The sequence below is a fragment of the Copadichromis virginalis genome, linkage group LG3, assembly GCF_057382275.1.
Source record: "Copadichromis virginalis isolate Kocher_CV1m ecotype Utaka linkage group LG3, C_Virginalis_male_GT1.1, whole genome shotgun sequence".
In the NCBI taxonomy this organism is placed as follows: Eukaryota; Metazoa; Chordata; class Actinopteri; order Cichliformes; family Cichlidae; genus Copadichromis; species Copadichromis virginalis.
The window spans coordinates 19,657,344-19,671,104 of record NC_140620.1 but is presented as its reverse complement, the minus strand read 5'-3'; the positions used below and the strand labels follow the sequence as shown (position 1 = coordinate 19,671,104).

The window sequence follows — 13,761 nt, the reverse complement described above, 5'->3', positions numbered from 1 at the left end:
ATGCTCAAACACAGAGCCTCCTTTCATGACCAGGTTTGTATATGTTGCAAAGAAGCTGCACAGAAGTGACATTTTTTTCTTCTAAAAATGTTCATTAATTGAGTAGGAACTAATGTCACATGAATTATTACTACTGAGATTGAATGTGATGGGCTTCATATTTTCATGTATTCTTGTCTGTCGATTCATCATAAAGAGTGTGAAGACGACACTGAGATGAGCAGCAAATATAAAGTTTTATGAAAGCACTTAAAACTGAAATAAATATTTACCTTTTCATTGCGTGCAGTTTTCACTTTCTGTGAGCTGCTTTTTAAGGAAAGAAAACTGGTATGACACGCAGCTAAATGCTGCTCTTAGATAAAATGTGTGTTCTTTGTTTGCAGTTTGTTTTCATCATCATCACTGTGACAAAGCTGTCACAACAAAACAGTTCTGATCTGTGAAAGAGATTAAACATTTGTTTGTTTTCAGAGATAAGACCTGCAGCCACAGACATACGCTGATTCTGCATCAGAAAAAAAAAATCAGCTCTTATGAATCTGAACGCAGGACTCTGACAGACTCTTAAGTTTCATGGGTCTGTATGGTGATTAACTGCATATTTGTTAAATCAGAATCAGAATCAACCAAAATTGTATGCAGACCCGTTCAGTACATTTGAAAGAGGGTACTTTTAAGAGGAGGAAACATATATGTACAATAAATTAAAAATAAATATAAATAAATAAAATAAATAAATATAGCATATACAAGACTGTATATGAACAAGTGAGAATACAAACAAGTGAGGATACGGTTGGAGCACTGTGATTTAGTCCTGAGAATGTTGCACAGTTAAAAAGAAAATATTGCACAGTTGAATGTTGTGTTTTCGCAGCGATTTATCCCCCGATTGTATTTATTAATGCAACAGCCCTGGCATATGTGCTGTTTCTCAGTCTGTTTGTTTTGGCTTTAATGGTCCTGTACCACCTTCCTGATGGTAACAGCTCTGACAGGTGATGGGTGGGATGCGTCCTTCAGGATGCTGCAGGCTTTCCTGTGGCAGCAGGACCCCTACAGCACCTCCAGGGAGAGAAGAGCACAGCCAATGATCCTCTGTGCTGAAGATGTTTTTAAGACTACAGACCTGTCTCAGGTTATCCTTCATATCATATCTAATCTTCATCCATGAACAAAGTCTTCTTATTTTGCCAAGAAGCAGCAAAATAAATACTTTATTCCTAAAAAAATGAAAGACCTACATCAATAATGATCAATAAGTATTTTAGTCATACTCATGACATCACAAACATACTGAGCTTGATTGTGATTTTCTCCTCCTGGACTGTCTCACACTCCCCTGACAGATCACACTTGATGACTCAATGAACAACTGAAATTTGTAAACCATGTCTAATTACTTCCCCATGGAGGTCAGCAGTTCTTTCCATTTAAGGAAAACAAACTGCATAGAAGCTGCTGTGTGGAAAGACCTGCATGACTGATGACTTAGACTGAATGATTCCCATGAAAAGTTTCCAAATAATATTATATTATAACCGGGATCAAATTGAAACTAAACACTTAGGAATCAACATGTAGCATGAAGCATCATAAAATGATACATGTCTAAATACATTGACTTACTGCCATGTGATTGGCTGATTAAATATTTCCATTAACAAGCAGTTGAACAGGTGTACCCAATGAAGTGGCAATGTTGGTGGTTAAATTCCAGCCTGCGTGGCAAATATCTTTGGCCAAGATTATACCCCAATGTGTGTGCGTGTTAGATAGGAAAAAAAAGTGCTTGTGTGAATGGGTCAATGAGGCAAGTTGTGTAAAGCGCTGTGGGTGCTCAGAGTAGAAAAGTGCTCTATAAGAACCAATCCATTTAGACAACTGACGAATTGAAACAAATGAGTGTGCTGTGTTTGCAACACCACAACAAACATCACCTATATTTTCATTAACTGCACAAATAGTGGTGGTCATTAGCTGCTAGCTAACTGGGTAACGGTGTCATGGGTCTGTAGCTCTGTCACCGTTTTAGGGAACATATTTAGTTTTAAAGTAAGTTACAGGGCTTTTCCTGCCTTTCTGGAGGGATTATATTTCACTAAAAGTATTTAATATCCATATCACATAATTATGGATTAATAGAATTAAGATATTAAAAACACACCGTATTTTAAAGAAAATACACTAAGAAACAGATTATATGCTTCTCGTGTTCCTTCTTCCTGATATTGCTGTCATTCGGGACCACTACATCGATCACTACGGCCGTCTTCTCATGTTTGTCTACCACCACTATGTCCGGTTGGTTAGCCACCACCATTTTGTCCGTCTGTATCTGGAAGTCCCACAGGATCTTAGCTCGGTCATTCTCCACCACCCTTGGGGGCATCTCCCATTTTGACCTCGGGACTTCCAGGTTATACTCGGCACAGATGTTCCTGTACACTATGCCGGCCACTTGGTTATGGCGTTCCAAGTATGCCTTGCCTGCTAGCATCTTGCACCCTGCTGTTATGTGCTGGATTGTCTCTGGGGCATCTTTACACAGCCTGCACCTGGGGTCTTGCCTGGTGTGATAGACCCCAGCCTCTATGGATCTTGTGCTCAGAGCTTGTTCTTGTGCTGCCATGATTAGTGCCTCTGTGCTGTCTTTCAGTCCAGCTTTGTCCAGCCACTGGTAGGATTTCTGGATAGCAGCCACCTCCTCTATCTGCCGGTGGTACATACCGTGCAGGGGCCTGTCCTTCCATGATGGTTCCTCGTCTCCCTCCTCTTTCTTGGGTTTCTGCTGCCTGAGGTATTCACTGAGCACTCGGTCAGTTGGGGCCATCTTCGTGATGTATTCGTGGATGTTCCTTCTCTCCTCCTGGACAGTGGTGCTGACACTCACCAGTCCCTGGCCCCCTTCCTTCTATATCTAGAACTGTTGTTATATCTATCTATCTATCTATCTATCTATCTATCTATCTATCTATCTATCTATCTATCTATCTATATGTATATATATATATATATATATATATATATATATGCTAGTTTATGTGTAGGTCTATATGTAGATGACAGTGAGTGAGAGATGATGAACTGAAGGAGTTGGGAGAATGACAAAGACTCTGCATTACTCCATGACTGCTGTGTGTATCATACTGTGTTAACTGCAGCATAGACATGCATGTGTGACTGTGTGCTCCCTAAGATGAGTGGGCTGAGCTTGATGAAACTTTGCATTAACATTACACAGGCACTGTGAGTGGCAGCATGTATATAACTTATACAAATACTGTAAACATCTGTGCTTTTCACAGTGCAGTTGAGCAAAGAATGAAATGTCAGATTAAAATGAGTCACGCTATAATGTCCACAACATTATACTATAATGATTGTAGTATAGATGTGTCTTTCTGTGTTCCCTATGCGCTATACATTTTGTAAACATAGATAGACGAAATCAAAAATACGTGCAGCAGTTAAAGTGACCCAGAATGATCCTAAAATCAGTCGTTGGAGCTCTTCAGTGTCACTAGATGGCAGCACCAGACCGTGCTTTAAACTGTGGTTAGTGCTTTTTGCTGTCTGTGGATGCTGCTGGAATGCACCTATAGTTGGCTGTGAACTGACTAATTATGCATATAATTAAAGTGGCTGGAAATATCCTGGTGATTCTGGTAACTCTACTTGAGTATATCTCTTAGTACATCAGTCTTTCTCTGAGCATTTGTTTTTGCAGCATAATCTGACCCCGATTTTGACTGAATGGAAACTGAGATCATATCAGACTGAATGAGTATAGACAGCACATATGTCCTCACTGTCCTGTGCAAGGACAACCACAGATATCAACAACACTGTAACTAAGATGCACATGCAAACTGTTATCTACTGATGGAGAATTTTTTAGTTTAAACAGCATCTAAATTCTCACATAATTCATTTCCTTAAATCAAAACTCATTAACCACATCCACACTTTGTTCTTAAGCTTTTGTTGATCTACACTGAAGACATGTGCATGTGTTAGCAACAACAGTTCACATTTTCCATCAGACATCTTCATGAAACCCACAGAACCACACGAGAAGAACAAGTCCAACTAAAGTCCTGCAGAGAATACAGATCACTGCAGTGGAGACAACAGCAGGGTTCTACAAGTAACTAAGTATGTTAAATATATTACTTTACATGTATATATTAGATATATACTAGATAGGATTGTTATTTATTGTTCACATAACATGTATTATATAGATACATGTTGCTGTTATGGCCATACTGAGATGCTGAAAGACAGGGTGATGAAAATATACATGTATTTTTTTTTTCTTTAAAGTCGTTAAAGAAGTTTAGCTTTTATTTTCCCACAAACATTAATTTCTCTTTGAGTAGGAGTTGACTTGAATTTATTGAAAAGATTAAAGACAATATATACAGATCTGATTTGTAATGAATGTCCTCAGGTCATGTGGAACAGCAGTTGGATTCCAGCGGTTGGACTTCAGCAAGGACTAGGCGACGACTCTGAAAAGTTCAAACAACATGGGACCAGCCACAGTTAAAATAATGCATGGGTTTTGCTTTAAATACTCTTGATAAAATCGAAGAAGTACTCTATTACTTTAAGAATGTGCCTTCAGTTAAAATAATCAGTGTGGCTGCTTGCCCAGGTTTTACAATATAGTTTATTGTTCTGGCATCAGCAATACATAATAATAATAATAATAATAATCATCATTTATGAGGGTATTTGATTTGTTTTTAGTTTCTTTCCATTTTTCCGCTTTGTCATATATATATATATATATATATATATATATATATATATATTTATATATATATATATATATATATATATATATATATATATATAAATATATATATACAAAAATATACATAATATATTGATCTACTGTCTCATCTTGTTCTGCTCTGAGTTTTATTTTTATTTTCTGTCCCACTGTTCTGTTTCCTGTTTTATTTTGTTAGGGCTCTTGACTCATGTACATCATGTTTAATTTAACGTCCTCTGTCACATTAATTTGTTCCTTCTGTGTTTTCCACCAGTTCAATCACCTGCTGTGTATTTATTGTCTGTCTCCCACTGCTTTCATGTCAAGTTGTCCGTTCTACTTTCACAGTTGTCTGCTCCTTGTTTCCCCTAGAAGTCTTTTTCTGTGGTTTGCTTTGAACTTGTTGAATAGCCAACAATAAAAGCTTTTTTGTTTCACCTCGTAGTCCTGAGTTCTCCACAAATTGCTTAGTACAGTAGTGATGGGTCGTTCGCGAACGAAATGGCTCTTAGAGCCGGCTCTTTGACGTGAACGACGCGAGCCGGCTCCTTATCGCGAGCCGTCATGTGGGTTTTTTTTTTCTTTCTCTCACCCTCTCTCTCTCTCTCGCACTTTTTTTCCGCTTCACTTCGCACCTGAGCCTTGTGCTTTACGCTGGGCAGAGGGGGGAGGGGCGGTAGTTACACTCAGTAGCACAGGAACAGAGCCAGAGGGAGAGAGAGAGAAAGAGAAAGAGAGCCAGGGACAACAACGTCACATTAGAAAGGTATAGTAACCATCCACAACTATTTTCGGTTGCAGATGATAAAGGATTCAGAAAATTTATTCATGCAGGTCCATATGACAGAGAATATGCATCTTCTTTTTGTTTTCATATTTTAATTTATATTTAATTGTGTTGTGGTTTGCAGTGTTTTGTGTTGTTTTCACTTTAAATTTGTAAAAGGAAAAAGCTGAAAATTTAAATAGTTAAAAGTTGAAATGTGAATAGTTGATTTTTGTATTATATGATTTATTTATTACATTTTATGTGGAGTGAAAAAATAAAAGTATATTTACAGTGGCCCCTACAGACAAAGCACATACAAACTTCAAATCACGTACGAACTCTGAAGCACGTACAAACTCCAAAACACGTAAAAACACGTACAAACTCCAAAACACGTAAAAACTCCAAAACACGTACAAAAGACAACAGAAGTAATAATAATGGATACTTTATTGATCCCCATGGGGAAATTACTTGTTTTTCTCTGCATTTGACCCATTCACTCAGTGAAGCAGTGGGCAGCCCACTAAGCAGGCGCCCGGGGAGCAGTGTGTAGGGACGGTACCTTGCTCAGGGGTACCTCAGGGTAGCCGTTAAGTGGATTCGAACCGCCGACCTTCCGATCATGGGGCGACCACTTTACCTACTGAGCTATCCCTGCCCAAGTGCTCCAGGATGCTGGGCGCAGTGTTGAGCTTTTGTTACCTAGTGGCTACACAAGCCAGCAAGTACCAACGACCGGATTTGGTGTGTGGTAGTAACAGGTAAATGAACTTTTTTTTAAATTATTTGAATATATATATGAGTGCCTGTGTATAAATACACAAACAATACACACATGCTTTCAATTGTGTAATTTAAGTGATCTAGTAGCTCTGCTTTGGAAGTTCAGTTCATGCTAGAAATGTGTTTTGGAGTTTGTACGTGTTTTGTCTCTAGGGGCCACCGCATATATTTATATATAAACATATATAAATAAAACCACTTTTTTTTACGTTAGTAATTCCTTTTGTGCATAATTTTATATTATTGTTAATAATAAATTAATTAAAGCAACAAAACAACCTGAAGAGCCGGTTCGGAGCCGAAAGAGCCGGCTCTTTTTAGTGAGCCGAACCGAAAGAGCCGGCTCTCTAAAAAGAGCCGGAAATCCCATCACTATAGTACAGTGTGACACAAGAAGAAGGGAAATCTCAAAATCTCAAACGCAGTTAATCATTAATACATTGCTGTGTTGTTTGGATCACTCACTATGACATCTTCATAGTGGGAATGATTTTCTTTTCCTGAAGTGTTCATATATTTGAAGTCAATGGGCTGTCTTGTACACCAACGTGACCAGGAGACTGGAAACATTTACATCATTATAATTTCGCCTAACAATTTTTTAAAAAAAGGACATACTTTGGATTTGGTCCTCTCATTTTCTCTGGATATTTGTAATATGAACATCGACAACGCTGGTATTTCTGACCATTTTTTGGTCATGTCTGATGTTGAGCTATGTGCAATTGTATTAAATTCTGAATGCTGTGGCTTGCCTTCTTACTCAAGCTAGAAAAGTTGATTCTAACACTCCAAACCCAAACAGCAGCACTTTGTGACAAAATATACCCTACATGGTATAGTACTGTCTTTAATAAGCTAAAGTAGACTAAGGCATGCATTTCTATGGAGACAAAAAAGTGCAAACACATCTACAGTGGGGCAAAAAAGTATTTAGTCAGCCACCGATTGTGCAAGTTCCCCCACTTAAAATGATGACAGAGGTCAGTAATTTGCACCAGAGGTACACTTCAACTGTGAGAGACAGAATGTGAAAAAAAAATCCATGAATTCACATGGTAGGATTTGTAAAGAATATATTCGTAAATTAGGGTGGAAAATAAGTATTTGGTCACCTCAAACAAGGAAAATCTCTGGCTCTCACAGGCCTGTAACGTCTTCTGTACGAAGCTTTTCTGTCCCCCACTCGTTACCTGTATGAATGGCACCTGTTTGAACTCATCGTCTGTATAAAAGACACCTGTCCACAGCCTCAAACAGTCAGACTCCAAACTCCGCCATGGCCAAGACCAAAGAGCTTTCGAAGGACACCAGGAAAAGTATTGTAAACCTGCACCAGACTGGGAAGAGTGAATCTACAATAGGCAAGCAGCTTGGTGTGCAAAAATCAACTGTGGGAGCAATCATCAGAAAATGGAAGACATACAAGACCACTGATAATCTCCCTCGATCTGGGGCTCCACGCAAGATCTCATCCCGTGGGGTCAAAATGATCATGAGAACGGTGAGCAAAGATCCCAGAACCACACGGGGGGACCTGGTGAATGACCTGCAGAGAGCTGGGACCAAAGTAACAAAGGTCACCATCAGTAACACACTACAACGGCAGGGAATCAAATCCCGCAGTGCCAGACGTGTTCCGCTGCTGAAGCCAGTGCATGTCCAGGCCCGTCTGAAGTTTGCCAGAGAGCACATGGATGATACAGCAGAGGATTGGGAGAATGTCATGTGGTCAGATGAAACCAAAGTAGAACTTTTTGGTATAAACTCAACTCGTCATGTTTGGAGGAAGAAGAATACTGAGTTGCATCCCAAGAACACCATACCTACTGTGAAGCATGGGGGTGGAAACATGCTATGGGGCTGTTTTTCTGCCAAGGGGACAGGACGACTGATCCGTGTTAAGGACAGAATGAATGGGGCCATGTATCGTGAGATTTTGAGCCAAAACCTCCTTCCATCAGTGAGAACTTTGAAGATGAAACGAGGCTGGGTCTTCCAACATGACAATGATCCAAAACACACCGCCCGGGCAACAAAGGAGTGGCTCCGTAAGAAGCATTTGAAAGTCCTGGAGTGGCCTAGCCAGTCTCCAGACCTCAACCCCATAGAAAATCTGTGGCGTTGAAAGTCCGTGTTGCTCGGCGACAGCCCCAAAACATCACTGCTCTCGAGAAGATCTGCATGGAGGAATGGGCCAAAATACCAGCTACTGTGTGTGCAAACCTGGTAAAGACCTATAGTAAACGTTTGACCTCTGTTATTGCCAACAAAGGTTATGTTACAAAGTATTGAGTTGTATTTTTGTTATTGACCAAATACTTATTTTCCACCCTGATTTACGAATAAATTCTTTACAAATCCTACCATGTGGATTCATGGATTTTTTTTCCACATTCTGTCTCTCACAGTTGAAGTGTACCTCTGGTGCAAATTACTGACCTCTGTCATCATTTTAGGTGGGGGAACTTGCACAATCGGTGGCTGACTAAATACTTTTTTGCCCCACTGTAAATATCCTCAGAGATCACTAAACTTACAATGATTTTAAAGCAAACTGAGTTTTAAAAAACTGCAAAACTGCACTAACACAGTATTTTTTTTAGTTTTCAAAACAAAGTGCACACTTCAAATTCTTTGAAATGATGGTTAGCATAAAGGTAATGAATTAGAAGTTTTTGTGACGTTCCAATGAAAAGACGAATTGTAAAATAGATAGATAGATGATAGATAAACAGATAATCAAATAGCATCTCAATATTTAGAACAAATATCGTCCTTATGAAGGACAAAAACACTTGTTCTGAACCATGATGGAGACAAAGAAGAGCAGCTGTACCTCTGGTCTTTGATCTGTTTTTCTTGTCTCTGATGGTGATTTGTCCATAACTGACGTCTCCAGTTTGCTCTGATGAGTAGACTCCAGCTGGATCACACTCTGCACAATAAAACACACAAAGAAGACATCAGTGCAGTTCTACATTCATACTGGCACTTACCATTACATTTAATATGACAAAAAAACTATTTCGATTATTTACACTTCTTTTTTTATGTTGTATGAACAGGAATAAGACAGACACACAATGTTTAGTGCTGCTGCAGCAAACATCAAACAAAAATGTTAAACTGAAACTGTTGGCATTTATAGGTTTATTATGTATTCATATAGTATTTGACCCTTTTCTTTACTGTCATGAAAGAAGAAAACAGAACTGGAAGTGAAGGTTATTATTAAACCAAACAACTGATCAAAGCACTGTTTTCATGAAAACATGCTAAAATCATGGGATGCATGTACATCACACTAACTGCAATATTTTTAACTGAGCTGCACTTCTTTGCACTTCTTTGATATTTACATGTCTTATAACATTTGGTGCAAATAGTGATTCTCTATGCAAAAAAAATGAATATTGCAATGACTACACCCACACATGATTAAAGATATTAGTCAAGACTTCTGCCATAACTTCACATCATGCATCTTCCATGATGCACAGAAAAGATGAAAAAGTCTGAAGGCGATGGCCTTACAAGTCTGAACGGACAATTAACTTGGTGTCTTTGCTTCAAGTATTGCGGGAGCTTTCACTTCTACAGATGAGAGTGGAAATGTAATTAAAGCCGAGGCATGCACGCACACAGCTTTATGAATCTGATGAAAGAAACGTGTCTGCGTCCCGTGAAAAAACTGTGATGATCTCACACTGACTTCAGCCCTGTTTAATAGTGATGTGCGGATCGATCCTGAAATATCGATTCCTCCGATACCAATCATTTATATTCTAGAATCGATTCTCACATTAAAATATCGATATTTTAGTAATTTAGAGTAAATTTGTAGTTTATCATTAACAGGAACACAGTGGAAAGAAACTATAACATTCGGATTCTCTACATTCAAAGGAACTACTTCCTCTTCCGCCTTTCATAGTCATGTGCGAAATACGGCTGTATAAATGTCTCGCAGCCCCTTGGCGTGCGCACTCACAACAATGGCTGAGCGTAATTGTGCGGATGTATTTTACCTCCACAAACAGCTGAGCCGTGGTTTGCAATAAATGTGGCAAAAAAAGTGAGGTGTTGTGGCCATACTTGCCAACCTTGAGACCTCAGAATTAGGGAGACATTCAAAAGGGCTGTTTGGGTGGATAAATATATTTTACAGGGTTTATTTATCGGATAAAATACGTTAAATGTCACCGTTATTATTGGCCGGCCCGGAAACAGCGGGGGTGTCCAAATTCAGAGGCTGCTTCCACCTGAGGACCGGCCTTCGCGGTCTAAAGAAAGCCGGGTAGTACGTCACGAGCTCCCTCGGTGGAGTGAAACTCTGCCGTCTGCTCCTTGCTGTCTAAAATATAACCGGACACTGACGTAAACTCTTCTGTTTAATCAGTTTTCTGTTTGACGTGTTCAAACAGAAAACTGGTGTTCAAATAGCACACAACTTTAGTTTTTTTATTTCTATATGATGAACTCTGCATTATTAAGTGATAAGAAGAAGGTATTCTGATGTCCTGTAATCATTATGACGCTATAATTTGAGATACAATAAATAAAATCCGTTTTGTACAAAGTATCGGTATCGGATCAGTATCGTCGATACCACCCTGAATATTACTTGGTATCGGATCGGAAAGGAAATCAGTGGTATCGCACATCACTACTGTTTAAATAAAGATGCTTTGCTCAACAGTAATTAGTAAACAGTGTCACATTCATGCAGACAGTAATCTCAACATCTGCTGGACTCTCTTTCTCATTTTTTATCCATGATGAAGACAAAGAAGCGCAGCTGTACCTCTTTTCTTTAATTTTCTTTTCTTCTCTTTGATGGTGATTTGCCCATAACTGACGTCTTCAGTTCTCACTGCTGAGTAGACTGCAGCTGGATCAGTCTCTGCACAATAAAACACACACAGAGGACATCACTGCAGATAGTCATTTAAGTACTGCTGTTAATATTTTGATTATGATGCAAAATTATTTGATCCCCTTCTTTTGTCTCCAGTATTCAAACTGGACATAATGAAAAACTAAATTTCTTAAATCAGCGACTAGCAGTGAAACAGCTGCTTTAGGGAGGACGCAACTGTGCAGATGATGCAGGCACCATATCCCAGGTACAAATAAGACAGGATACAAGAACAGAAAAGTTTTTTTCATACAGAAATGTCTTGTTTTGAAACTGAAAACAGAGCTGAACCCCCGCCCCCCAAAGGATTAAAAGTAGGCCATGTGGGTAGTGGAAGCATGCAGCTTCTGCAATCTATGGCCCACAATCATCAAAACAGGTCTGTGGTCCCTACAATAACCAGAACACTTTGTGATGTTACGCTAGTGCTGTGTTGATCTTTGTCTTGTAATAGCAGGCCCTGTCTCCTTATCTCTGCCTTCCTGTCTGTGACCTGAAATCAGTTTGTCATCTTGAAGTATGTCTCAACTCTTTGAAAGCATCTCAAGGACAAATAATGCTGCAGGATGAGCCACTACGGATGTCACTGATGGCAAATACAAAGCCAGGCAAAAGATGTTTCATTTGGGAAGTATAGGTTAGAGCCTTCCACTGAACTGGAGGTTTTATCAATCACTCTTGGCATACGGCTTGATGCCATTCATATAGAAGAGGTAGTTCAGATTTGCTCCTTTCCTTAGTCAGGATCTGTAGCCAGTCTTGTTGATAATCACACAAAGTTATAACAGCAGTGTGGACAGGGCACCTTGGGAAATCCCGCATTAGATGGTGACTGATATTGGCTTGATTTCGGCTCCATTGTTGTTTGTCACTGAAAGTAAAGGGCAGTATATGACACCAGTTATTGCTCTTGCTTGCTTATGTTCAAGGTAGGCTAGGCTTGATTAGCCTGGGGACCCTTACTGGATCTAGACATCATGGAGGGATGATCTGAAGTTCCAAAGCTGAATACGCTATCCAGCTGCTATATATGCTTACTATGTGAATGAAGTAAGACTAAAAATTGAAGCTGAAAAGAGAGAAACCATGAAATCTCCTCACCTTTAAGTTTCCTTTTAACAAGTCGTCTCACCAGCAGAACCAGTACCACCAGTAAAGTCACAACACAGACTGACCCAACAAATTACAACACAAAGAGAACTGGAGGAGCAAGTGATGGAGGAAGAGAAGTAGAACGAGGTGGAGGTGTGGATGTAGGTGGAGGTGTGGTGGTGTCTTCCCCTAAAATAAAGCAAACACAGTCATTAAGTTGTCGTCACATTGTGAATGTTGAAAGCTGCAGAAACACAGACAGGTGAGTGTGTCACCTGTGACAGTGATCCAGCTGGATGGAGACTCTCCATGACCACTGATGTCACACTTGTAGAGGCCTTCATCAGACCTGGAAACATGCTGGATGGTCATGTGACCTGTAGGCTGCTTCCTGATGAGGGAGCCATCTTTATAGAAAGCAGCTGGGAGGTTGGAGGGAGTGGTGTTTGTTTTACAGAGCAGAGTGACGTCATCTCCCTCCATCACAGGGAGGACAGGACTCTGCAGGATCACTGATCCACCTCAACACAGAGACAAACTACAGCATTTCATCCATTTACACACAGCTTCATCAACACTAACTCCACACACTCAGCTTACCAGTGACTGTCAGGTTAACCATGTTACTGATGGGACCCTCTCTGGACTCACACCAGTAAACTCCACTGTCAACTGTGTCAGTGTAGCTGATGTTACAAGAAGAACCAGCTGGTTTTCCCCAACCAGGTCCACACTCACTACTGATGTCTTGACTTGTGTTTCTTCTCAGAGTCCATCCAGCAGAGCTTTGAACATCCTCACAGCTCAGAGACACAAACTCGTTCTCAAACAACTGAGAGCTGCTGGGACTCACAGTCAAATGAGCTGTGAGAGAATTTATTACACTCACTGTTATTGCATCATGTGTAGAATGTTCACATTCTTGTATTTCGTGTGAATATTTCATTAGTAATATAGCAAAAAAATATAGAAACACACACGCACTGAAAATGTTACTTTTTTCCAAGAGGTTTACTTACCTTGTGTTGATCTGCTGATGAGCAAAGATGTCTGCACTGCAGAGAAATGAGTCTGTTAGTTTTAACTCTGGTTAAGATCAGATACCATATTTTATAAAGGAAGTAGCTACTGTGACAGCTTGTGCAGAACAAACTAGACCATATTTGGCAAATTTGCACAAGCAGGTAGAACCAATGAGTTTTTCTGGGATTTGCTAGATAGCTCAGTTAACAAGATGCATTCATAATTAACAGTAGCTGTTTCCCCCTCGGATGTCAATTAATCGTTTTAATTTTTTTTTTTCTGCTTTCTGAAATGTGTGGGTTCTGTTATATTTCAGGCGATTCATTTTCATTTCATTTTCCATTAAAAATGGCTGGGTTTGATCTCTGCCTACATTTCACT

The 13,761-nt window shown here is 39.6% G+C and overlaps 1 protein-coding gene across 1 annotated transcript; it reads right to left on the bottom strand.

The window, feature by feature from the left end:
• Positions 1-4,222: 4,222 nt before the first annotated feature.
• LOC146713263 (B-cell receptor CD22-like) lies at positions 4,223-13,022 on the bottom strand. Its single transcript, XM_085452667.1, has 6 exons — positions 12,958-13,022; positions 12,633-12,878; positions 12,367-12,546; positions 11,152-11,250; positions 9,184-9,282; positions 4,223-4,520 (listed from the first exon to the last, which is right to left on the bottom strand). Exons 1-3 carry the CDS (start codon positions 12,977-12,979, stop codon positions 12,449-12,451), a joined length of 366 nt encoding a protein of 121 aa, XP_085308793.1. The 5' UTR covers positions 12,980-13,022; the 3' UTR covers positions 4,223-4,520; positions 9,184-9,282; positions 11,152-11,250; positions 12,367-12,448.
• Between the last annotated feature and the right edge of the window lie 739 nt (positions 13,023-13,761).